The sequence below is a fragment of the Notothenia rossii genome (genome assembly GCF_949606895.1).
Source record: "Notothenia rossii genome assembly, chromosome: 8".
Taxonomy (NCBI): Eukaryota; Metazoa; Chordata; class Actinopteri; order Perciformes; family Nototheniidae; genus Notothenia; species Notothenia rossii.
This window is the reverse complement of record NC_136906.1, coordinates 24,672,648-24,684,721: the sequence shown is the minus strand read 5'-3', so window position 1 is coordinate 24,684,721 and position 12,074 is coordinate 24,672,648. Positions and strand designations below refer to the sequence as shown.

General features: G+C 40.2%; 1 protein-coding gene and 1 long non-coding RNA gene across 2 annotated transcripts; both read right to left on the bottom strand.

Moving 5' to 3' along the window:
- Nucleotides 1-343: 343 nt before the first annotated feature.
- On the bottom strand, nt 344-3,075 carry LOC307015927 (E3 SUMO-protein ligase ZBED1-like). Its single transcript, XM_079644891.1, has 3 exons — nt 2,917-3,075; nt 1,628-2,247; nt 344-1,459 (listed from the first exon to the last, which is right to left on the bottom strand). Exons 1-3 carry the CDS (start codon nt 3,068-3,070, stop codon nt 1,055-1,057), a joined length of 1,179 nt encoding a protein of 392 aa, XP_079501017.1. The 5' UTR covers nt 3,071-3,075; the 3' UTR covers nt 344-1,054.
- A 3,300-nt stretch (nt 3,076-6,375) lies between these two features.
- Nucleotides 6,376-7,321, bottom strand: LOC307015928. Its single transcript, XR_013801680.1, has 2 exons — nt 7,213-7,321; nt 6,376-6,676 (listed from the first exon to the last, which is right to left on the bottom strand). It is a non-coding gene; the product is annotated as an uncharacterized lncRNA (long non-coding RNA).
- Between the last annotated feature and the right edge of the window lie 4,753 nt (nt 7,322-12,074).

The following is a 12,074-nucleotide window of genomic DNA, read 5'->3' as shown; positions in this document are numbered from 1 at the left end:
CAAGTATGTAGAGAAGCTAATGTTTAAGCAGTAGTGTATGTGAAATCAACCTCACAATGAGATGTGTGTATATTACAATTATTAATGTCATATTTCAAGATGATTACTTAGATATTACAATATGGTTGGTTGAGCTGGAGTTCATTATTGAGCTTACATGAAGAATGAACCCAAACCTTATTGTTTTTATTAATTGCATTATCAAATGAAATCAAATGAACAGTAAGCATTGGTAACACAACTTCAAAAGTTAGAGTAAAATAAAAAGGACCCTGACTCGGACAATACACAATCCAACATGTTCAACAGAAGAGAATCAGTTATATTGTTTGTACACTAGGGCTGAACGATTTTAAGAAAAAATTGAAATTGCGATTTTTCTGGCAGAGATTGCGGTTTCGATTTCAACCACGATTTATTTTCTTTAAATCAAGTTTCAGTGTAAATTAATTAAAACAATGAATTTCATTAAGATAATGCAAGAATGAAAACGGCTGGCAACAGATTTCAAATGCAAGACTGTTTATTAACAAAATATCAAGCATTAAAAAGATCAATGGCTCAGCAGCATCAAAATAATTGCACTTTTGTAAAATAACGTAGGCTACATACAAATTATAAATTATAACAACAAAGTGGAGCAAAAAAAGAAGTCTTACCTTAAAAGTAGTGCAAAATGGCTCAAAGGAGCTAGCTTATGAACATCAACATCAGCAGCAGTTACAGATATTCAACCCGTGTATTCAGAAACCTGTGCTTCTTCTTCAAATAAAGTGGCAAGAGGAAGTGAAATGTAAAGGTAGTAAAAATAAATAATAATAATAATCATAATAATTTAAAAAGTTTAAATTACCCTACATTTTCCTCATCAAGAAAAGATGTCAAACTGGTTAAATTATTTTACATCTAGTCTGTATACAAAAGATAAGTAAAAAAGAGTGAACATCTTTTTTAATGGAACAAAGACATGTCAGGGTAAGGTGCCGATAAGAGATTTCAGGGCAAAGTGCAGAAGAACAACAACAAAAATCAATAAATCTTCCCCTTCATCCCTTCAGAGATTTTTGGCCAAGAAAACCAACATGTCAACCTTTGCTGGCTTCAGACATGCACGCTGACATGTGACAATATTGCCACTGGCACTGAACAGTCTCTCTGATGGTGCACTCGTTGCTGGTATGCAAAGGTACTTACGAGCCAACTTGCTAAGCCATGGGAAGTTGACATTGTGCACTCTCCACCAGGCCAGTGGATCTTGCTCTCCATCAATGGTAGGAGTTATGAGGTAGTTGTCCAGTTCTGCTTTAATGGTATCCTCCAACTGCACAGTAGAGGAAGCAGGGACCACCTTGGTCTTAAAAAAGCTGCCCAGTGACCGCTTTCGTTTTGTAGAGGTGGATGGTGGTTCTTCTTCTGCACTCAGGGGCATGGTATGGGTTGTGACACAAGCCCTCTGCTCCTACAACACACAGTAATAAGAGGCATCAATGTTTTGCTATCAGTTGTGATTAAGACCAACGAGGCATTTTGTCTAAAAGTTTAAAATGTCAGTAGAGTATAGTTAAAAAAAACTAAAAATACAACTTTTTGTTTTATTTTGAAACAACAAAGAAAAAGGACAGCTTACCTTTTGTGCCACCTGTTCCATTTCCATCTTCACTCTGTCTTTGATGTATGGGACATTCTCTTCGCTTATGTAGCTTGTCTTGAATCTTGGATCAAGGAAGGATGTGATGTCCAAGAGCTCCTGTGTCACTGGGTCGCTGTATTTCTCTTCAATGTAGTGGAGAGCTCTTGATTTGATCTCCTTGGTGAGATTCGTGTCCTGGTCAGTTTCAGCAAGCGTTGCTGTTCTGAGGAGATGGAGCACTGGCTTCAGGTATGACACGCTTACGTAGTCCTCACCTGAGAGGGCGTCTGTGAACTCCTGAAGAGGACCGAGGGCATTGTTTACAGATTCAAGTACATCTATGTCTTGCCAAGTGGGGATCAGGTGCCGCGTCTTCCTGTCTTCAGACAGAACCTGGCACAGTGCCTTGCTCTGCTCCAACACCCTCCCAATCATTTTCTGCCGGGAGCCCCATCGTGTCGGACATTCAGTGACCAGTGACTGTTGAGGTAGGTTTAAGTCTTGCTGTGCCTGTTTGAATGCCCTCTTCTTCTTCCAGCTGTGAGTGAAGACCGCAACCAGCTGCTTGCAAAGTCCTGTGGCCCGTTTGATTCTTTGATCATCTTTGACAGCATTTTCTGGTGGAAAACATTACATGTATTACAGTATGAAAAGCCATAAGGATAGCTCATAACACAGAATTCATAACATATTGATTACATCTGTTGTCATCTTGTATTAAGTTCAATGACGTTTTTTTAGCAGCAGACGTCAGGTGGTACTACCACAGTAAGTTATTGCCCATAAATTAATTTGTAATTGGTAATTAATGTACATGCAAGGAATATGCTTTTTAGATATTCCACTAAAAAACAAAAAATCATTTAATTCGTAATATAGTGGCATCAGCTGTTGTTGCACCACCCTGACATCTGCTACTACAAAAACGTCATTGACCCATTAGTAAGGGCTTCAAAAATAGGGGAGACCGCCTTTGCATCTCTCGGCAATCCGCAATTAAACAGAAGCAAGCAGTATTGGGAGGTTTTAAAGTTTACCCATGAAAGGGTTCATTTTTGTCACAAGGATAAACAGTATGTTAAAGTAGCATTGCGCTAACAGTTGGTCAGCTAACTACAGCTTGACAACAAACCTCTCGGCGCTTCGTCCCTCCCCCCTCCCAACTGTGTTTGAGGGCAGAGTAATATAGCAGAGACTAGGGCCTCTGCGAGGATAATACGAACTCTCACACTTGTAGTAACTTTGTAAACATACACACTCGCACGAACACACATTCTTGTACTTACCAATTGCAAGATGCAGCCTGTGTCCGAAGCACTGCAGTCTGGTCCATTGGTTAAGTTCCATTGCTTTGATCATATTTGTAGCGTTGTCTGTTGTTATGCACGTCTGGGCCTCTTCTTTTAGACCCCAGTTGGCCAAGCACTCCTTCAGCCCCATGGCAATATTCTTCCCTGTATGGTCAGTGGGGAAGTATGCTGTCTGCAGGCAGCGGCTACACAACTCGAAGTTGGCGTTGACGAAATGCACGGTCAAACTCATGTAGGGCTCGGTCGTTCTGCTTGACCACAGATCAGTAGTTGACGCATAAAACTCAGTGTTTTCCAGATCATTTAGAACTTTGGCCTTACATTCTGTGTAGAGCTGTGGGATGGCAACTTGATTGAAGTATGTGCGGGAGGGCAGAACATACCTCTTATCCATTGTGCGTAGCAAACTTTTAAATGCGTCTTTGGTCACTGTGTTTACAGACACCATGTCCTTCGATATGTAAGTCGTTACGGCAGCGGTAATCTCCTTGTGTCTTCGGCTAGTTTTTTCATAAGGCGTCACACTGGCGAACGATGATGTTATTGTTGGCTGACTTGCCGAAGTATGGCTGCTGCTTGATGTTTCACGGTTCTTTTTCGCCATGCACTGCTCATACAAGTTCAGGTGGTGAACTCTCAAGTGGCGATGTAAATTGGTGGTATTGCCAGCCGATGTAGCCACTTTTACACGACATGTTTGGCACATCACCTGTTTCTGGTGTTCATCATCATCCTCAAATCCAAAATACTGCCAAATGACCGACGTGCTGTTTCTTTTTGGTATTAATTTAGTCGGCTCCGCTTCTGCTCCCGCTTCTGCCATGCTTGAAATTTAATGACGAGCTACACACTGATTGGGGTGGAGAACACGTCATCTGGTCACGCGCAGGCTGCAGCTTTCTGATTGGTAGCTGGCACAGAGCCTTGGGCATTCATGTGAAATTATTGACGAAATTATTATTATTATGCACCAAGAAAAACCGCAGCTTTGACGATCCCAAAATCGTGTTGTCTGAGATCGCGATTTTCGGTCTAAAACGATAGATCGTTCAGCCCTATTGTACACATGGTACTTTACATATATATCTGTTTGTTTAAGGTGTCCAGGTGACGCAGGCAGGCTGGACTAGAAAGTGAGAGACAGAACTGGACTCCTCACAGCAGTGAACTTCAGCTCAGGTACAAAGACTCTTTTTTTCATACTGTGCAAAGAATCAAGAAAGATATTGGTTTAAATGAATGAAGTATTGACTTTAATACACTGATATACATTCCATTAAACAATACTAGATCACCTACACACCAGTGAAGTTGAGGGTTTTTTCTGTGCAAAAAGTTACATTTAGATGTTAACAAGCAATATCATTTTGTCAGCTTTCTAATTTAATGTATTAAAGGCAAAGATATTTAAGACATAGTGAGAACTGCTACTATTTATCTCTGAATATTGTTCAAAAAAAGTGGTAAAAGTTATTCTTTCAGTGAGACAACAGAGCAAGCTTCTACAGTTGCACTACGTTTTAATAACAGTTAAATATTATTTTGATAATAACATATATTTCAATTAGGGATGCACCGAATATTCGGCCGCCGAAAAATATCACCGAACGTCAGGGAACAGGGTTACGTTGGTAAGCTAACGTGTTGTTGTGATGACGTAATCAAAACGCGGCGACAAGCACGGCGCGCGACCATGCTCGCGGCTGGCTCACAGCCAACATGTCTGGCGCTTGGAGATATTTAAAAATATCAGCGAAAGAGGCGCGGATTGCGATTTGTAAAACGTGTTCAGCTGACATTTCTCGAGGGGGTGTAACTGCAAAGACTTTCACCACTTCGGGATTACTCCACCACTTGAAAACACCCGGACAAATATGCGGAGTAAGATCAAATCACAAGCACTGACAGCGAGAGACTGTTCAGCGCTGCCTCTCATGTGCTTGATGAGAAGAGGAACAGACTTATGGCTGATAAAGCAGAGAAGCTACTGTTCATTAAAAATAACCTCCCACTTTTCCTTAATAAGTAGACAAGGCTGGCTTATCATAAGCTTATCTAGTTCTAATCTAAATGTCTACTCTATACCCACTTTCCTGAACAATTTTCATTGTGAGTTATAATTCACCATCTCAGGTTATCATTAGTGGGAAATGACAGCAGCACAGTGTTCAATATATTGTACTTTCGGTATCTAAATGATACAATGTTGTTTACATTGCTCATGAGGACAGACCACCTTATTTGCAGATTCTTGAAATTGTAATTTAATTTGTAATTGATTATGGATTTTGTATCCAGTTTTCACTTTATGTATCTTTATACAATGTGTACTACTTTGCTTATGAGGACAGACAGCCTTATTTACAGATTCTTGAAATTCAACTGTAATTTCATTTCTAAATAGTTACATTCATGTGGATTTATCCAGTTTGCACATTTGTATGCATGCACTTATAGGTGCATTTGTTGTTGTTGAAGGCCTGGCTATTACAGTCTTGATTTACACTATTTTGTTGTAGGCCTACTGGCCTAGATGTTTATGCAGTTTTAAAGCACCTTGGCTTTGTTCTGAATGCACTTTGTTGTAGTTATCCAACAGAGAAAATAAAATGCTCTTGACTTGGAATTAATGTACTGTATGCATTCAAAAGTGCTGAATAAATGTTTTATGGACCCATAATAGTGATTATTATTTAAGTTAAGTTTTGCCATAATCATGTCTTTTTTCATAATCAGCAGCTGAACAACATTGGTAAAAAATGTATACATTATATATATATATATATATATATATATGTATATATATATATTTCTATTAATCATTTTCGGCCTTTCGGCATTCGGTTTTCGGCCAACTGTTTCCTATTTTCGGTATCGGTTACGGCCAAGAATTTCCCATTCGGTGCACCCCTAATTTCAATGTTGATGAACTTCATACTTTTCATTCATAATCTGATTGTCTTTGTAGCTCACTGTTGAAATAAAAAAATAATAATTACAATTACAAAATAATTATATCTACAGCGACTAAACACACCGCTTTCATAAATAACACACTTGTTCTGCAATAATATGTTTTATGTTTCCTGTAACTTTTGTTAGGAAAGGACATGCCTGAAAGACACAACATTTTCTCCTTCTCTGAGGGTCAAGAAGAACATCCAAGAGGAAAATTAAAAGGTGATGCTGTGAGATTTTAAGACCAGTACACTAAGAAACTACTTTTATTGTAAAAACAGTCAGCTGATTGAATGCACCTATTTCCACATCTACACTCCATCAGCTAATTATTTCTATTTGCCTCGCTTTATGAGCTTCACATCACTTGTGCCTTGTACCGCAGGGTTTGCAACGTCACAAATAAATGGGGCCAATCTTCAGTCAGATGTGAATGTGTAATCTAACATTTTCAGTCAGAATAATGGGCAAAAGGAGTGCAAATACAAATACAATTTATTGAAATGTGAACCAAAACTTAATCAAACATGTTTTGAATAAAAAGCACATATGGACAGAAGGTGTAAAACTATTAAATGTACAAGTAAACACATTTAGTCAAATAAACTGACAGACTAGGCCTGTGCAGTTGGTATCAGCTTTGCCCAGCATGGGCTCCTCCATCAGGCCCGGTTCCCCTCACTGAGGAAAGACCCTCAGTCCTCTCCAAACCAACAGACAGGACGTCCATCACACGGAGGTTTCTCCCTGAAGTCTCTGCAGTTTTCTGGACACCACGCTGTCTCCATCCGTCCACATTGAATATGAGAGGGGGAAAATGAAAATAATAAATGCTTTAGACAATAAGAAACATAAAGTTGACTGTTGAGTTGCTAACATTTTTTAGATTGTCAATACTATTACTGTATAACTAATATCAGGTTAAGAGGCACATTCAAATAAAGATTGGTCTTTAAATACATGTTGTCTTTTGAATTGTTTGTCTAAATTCAAGGATCTAGAACTGGTACTTAGTTTTAATGATACAGTCTGGTTATTATGCTGTTTGGAGGAGGCCTCACAGGTAAGAGCACTAACTAGCTACCATCACATGTACCTTAGCTTGACTTAAATGTATTAAACGTATAATTAAGTGATATCAAAATACAAATAACTAATGTCATGCAAACATATTAATATGTGCTTGATTCCAGTGTTGAATTTAGCACAATTGCATACAAACGTTAAGGGATTTTAAGATTCTGAAGTATTATGCTAAAAACTCAATAACTTAGATTATTATTTATAGTTTAGAGTAGTTTCATGTCCGCTTACCTTAGAAACGTAAAATGCCATGGCAGTGTGAAGATGGGGAGCATGTTAGCTTAGCTTGGTAGCTTCAGCTAGCTCTGGAACTTTCAGCTCGGTGGCAGGAGGTCCTGCCTCTTTGCCCTTATAGAGAGGCGAAGTCCCTCCCCTTCCGGGAGCCTCCATGGGACCCCGGAAGCGGAAAATTATACATTGAATTCAATGGAGAAAGAAAACGTATCTTTTGATCCCGTTTGAATTGTGCCACGAATGACACATATGATGTTTGTCAATTTAAAAGAACATTTTGCAAGTCAAAAAAATTAAATTGTGTGGTAAAACTGTGAAGTAACACATTTTTTTGTGTTAAGCCGCTCAGTGAACTACATGTCTCTGGTCCCGCACAATACGCGTCACCAACACAAAGATGACCGCCATGTTGGCACATTTCACCTCATTCTTTCAGAATGAGAATAAAAGTATAAAACGAGGTGAAAATCACTACAAGTCTGGGCACGTTGAGAGCTTTACATACACGAAAGGGGAGTTAGTCGGTTCTGTAAGAGCCAGCATGCGGGACCGGCTTTACAAGGTTTCGGTGAGTAATATGAGTGCAATGTTTAAGGTTAATGTCAGTCAATAAGGAGGAGAATGAAAAAGAAGATGATGAACCACAGACCCGGCATATAATGACTGCAGTGTGCAGGGCTGTGTTAATTTATGTTACTGTTATCAATAGCATTAGTTGACTGAGAAAACCCTCAAGAAAAAAAGTTTAGCGATGTTACGAGTCGACTAGCATAATATGAACCACGGCTGTGATTGACAACCTGGAGAGCCAGTCAGAAGCTAGAATGCCAACCTAGAGAGCCAATCAGAACCTAGAACGGGTGTACTGTATACGGGTGTGTATGCTGTGGATAACATTAGTGTTCACAAGAACAAGGTACACTCCCGTGTTTTGTTTTAGTTGCTCTTCAGATTGAAGCGGCCAGTTTTATATCGACTATATGTGTGATCTCCTTTTTACATCTCGTTGTGTCATTTGAGTTTATTTGCTGTGTGTAGATTCAAGGATTTTGGTTATCTTGTCAATTTGTTTGGTTATCTAGGCACAGCTGTGTGTGACTCCCTCTGGTACACTGGTATGTTTTCCTAATGTAGAGAGCATTGATTAATTCATAAACTACACACTGAGTCTAGATCCTGACCAAATCCTTTTTTGTTGATCAAATGTTTTTCAAAAATGTAATACACATTTAAAAAAATACAATGTACATTCACAACCAATACAACACAAATTACAAAAAATTCAGAAAAAACAAACAACAACAATCAGACAAGAGGACAAAACTATGGAAAAATAAACCCTCCCACCCCCAGATCCGGACCATCCTTGTATTACTCATTCAATCTATTATAGCATGTTAACAAACATGGTACTTACTTTATTTGTACAGATCTACATGGGAGAGGATGGCGTGATGCAGAGCGCTGTCTGTGGTTGTGCACGGGGGATGTACAAATGCAGCCACGCTGCAGCATTGGCAATATTTGCCATGTGGCAGATCAGCTCCACAGAAGTTGAGTGCCAGTGGAGGAAGCCTGGCACTTCAAAAGTAGTCCAGCCGGTGTCTCAACTCTACCAACAGCAAGAGGAGACATACAACCCACTGGCCAGAGACATCGCCACTGAGGAAGTAGACTGGTTCAGGTCTGCACTGAGGGGCGCAGCGTGGCATGGCATGGCTTTTGTCACCTGAGCCAGAGCTGCAGCCTCAACATCAGGCCATTTTCAACGTGCCGGAGCTGGTGAAGGAGCGTGGGGGTCGGGGGCTTGAGGCAATTCTTGCCTCAATGCGACTGAGCAGAGACCAGCAAGCTGCCATCCAGACAGCCACCGTAGGACAGCGGACAAATCCTCAGTGGCAGTTACACAGGCAGGGCAGCTTGACAGCCAGCAATTTTGGTGCTGTGCTGAGGTCGGGACTTTCATCCACTCCATGCGCGTCCCTCATGAAGAGGGTGCTTGGGGGGTACAATTTAGACGGAGTCATGGCTGTCAACTGGGGAGTTGTAAACGAGGTGTGTTTTGCCAGTGTGTTTGGCCTTTTAAGTGTGACACATATGTAGTGATAAATGCTTCACCTGACCACTGTTCCTAAATAAAAAAAGTTTTCTGCATCGTCAGTCATTTTTTCCAAATAATTACCAATATTTCACAAATTCTTCATGTCAACTTAAGAGCACAGCTGTATGTTGAGTGTCAGCTTTGCTTGGTTCATCTTACTGGGGGGCAGCTACATGGATGTCGGTGCAGTCCACCATCATTTTGCAGTTGAAGGCAGAATCAATTTATTATTGACTCAGAATGAAGCACAACTTCATGTCATACAATACATTGACTTTATTTGTAATTGTGTAAAAAAATAAAGCATTGATTAGCAAGCAGGACCTGCAGTAACAGAGAATGGTGATGGATGGAGCTGGGAAGAGAGAAGAATAAAGAAAACAGATCAACTTTATTATCGGATATTAAAAATTCAATTTCAAAACAAGTTGCCGCTCCTACAGTTTTCTAGTATGTAAAGATGATTTCACATGACCTATGCAAAATATCACACTCAATACATGTGTCTCTCTGGGGGGTGCATTGTGCCTTTGATGTATATAAATAATATACCATAACCAAATACTATTACGTACAGTGGAAATCAGGTTGCCAGAGCAGGTCAGTCCAGTGTGCATGTTCCTCAGGGTCTCAGCAGTTACAGGTGAGGTAAAGAAAATAAAAGAGAAAAAGGTCAGTAACAACACTTTAAAGTAACAACACTGAATAATTATCTCTTTTAATAATTTTCTCTCAGTAATCACTCAACTACTGTCTTTCCAACCAACAGATTGACTCACTCTCACTGTCATCACAATGACACATGTCCAGAAGAATGTCATGCAAAGCTCCCTGCCTGCCTGCCTTCCTTCGACTCTCCCTGAACTGCTTCCTTAGCACCCGGTGGAGGGCGCAGTAGGCCACTCTTCAAATGTTTCACGAAATACTTACCATGATGACTACTCTTACTGTTTAACATTTTGGTGTACTTCATGTAATAAAATAATAACTTAATGGTAAGGCTACTAAAAATGACAAGGCTAAGTAATGTAATGCTAACTAACGTGCTCGCTACTCGTCGCTACTAGCTAGGTAGCTAACTTGACTATGTTCCATGCACAACATGTATATTACCTATGATATTACCTGATATGTCTGATCCAGCGACTCCTGTTCCTTTCATAAGACGGGAAGCGATAGAACGAGCAAGTGGTATGATCACTTTTGTGATTACAACATGGTACAAAGCACACAGGCATCTTGTAAAAGTGAATTTATTGGAGCAATCTCTTATATATTGGAGGGAATAAATCAGTTATGAAATCTTCTTCTTCGCTTTAATTACAAGTCGCAACAACTTGGAGCATTATCGCCTGTGACATCACATGCGCGACCCAGAATGGGATTTGGGATTTGTAGTCTTTGTAGTCGCGTATTTTTCATAGTCTTATATTTCAACAGTTTTACGACAAAATGTGACTTTTTTGACATGGAAATGATTGTTTAAGATTGACAAACATCATATGTGTAGTTCGTGGCACAATTCAAACGGGATCAAAAGATACGTTTTCTCTCTCCATTGAATTCAATGTATAATTTTTCGCTTCCGGGGTCCCATGGATCGGAAGTAGATGGGCGTGACTTCGCCTCTCTATTTGGAGCAGGCTGGAGAAGGCGGGAGTTGACGTCACTGTCGAGCCGTTAGTGGCCGACTCCGCCTACTAAGGGCTTCTCGGCAACTCTGCAGAATCCTATGGGTGACGTCACGGACCCTAGTCCATTTATATATACAGTCTATGATGTAAACGCACGATGGCGCACACAGCAGCAAGCGATGACAGCGATGACAGTTTAATTTTGAACGTGTCTGAGAGCTCATATGAGGCTGAAGGATCGGTTTATGTTTTATCTGTTAGAAGTTTAGGAATTAGGTGCGTCAATATGGGCGATAATACAGTCATGTAGCCAGTGGTGGACTGAGACTAAAAATCAACCCGGGACTCTCGACCGGCCCACTTCGGTACCGCTAGTAAGTTGTCAACGGGGGGAGTGGGGGATGTGCTAGTGACTTATCCGACCGGCATAGCCGCGGGAAGTCATTTTGTTCAGGGGGTGCTGCCAAAAGTGGGGAGGGGGCTGCTTAAAGAAAAAAGGCGGTGCCCGGCTGTCAGTGATACGAGCCGCATAAATTGTTTGTTAAAGGCGAGACACGGCAGGCAAAAACATCGTTTTTCATGCATTGGTCAATTTTGAGATGTTGTGCTATTTTGATTCCATAACATGTTTTCTTTCAGGCTTTTGGAAGGAAAACCTACAAAATACAGATTTTAAGTGTCCATTTTACTATATTTTGTCTATTTCCGTCTGTATATTTCTCCGAAATTCACCAAAAGTTAGCATTCTAACGTAACATAAAGTACCGCGACCGCTGTTTGCACCATGTCATCAGAGATATCGTTGGAAAGCTCTGTCTCTCCTGCACAATCTCATCGGATCCAAATGTGGTCATTTCCTTTGTATCAGCAACCAATCGTGAAAGTACAAAAGGGTCTTAAACCAAGAAACGAAATCTCATTGGCTGGTGTCAACTTCTGACAACGTGATTCGTTCAGATGCGTCACGTGGTGTGCTAAAACACTTCCTGGTTAGCTTTCCGCTAGAAATTTAAATCTCAAAATAGCAAAAGAATGGCGAAAAAAACGTTCACTGAGAAGACAACAACAATTGTCACTTGCACGAAGCAAGATTATAAAAAAAACTAATGACACTGATCATGAAA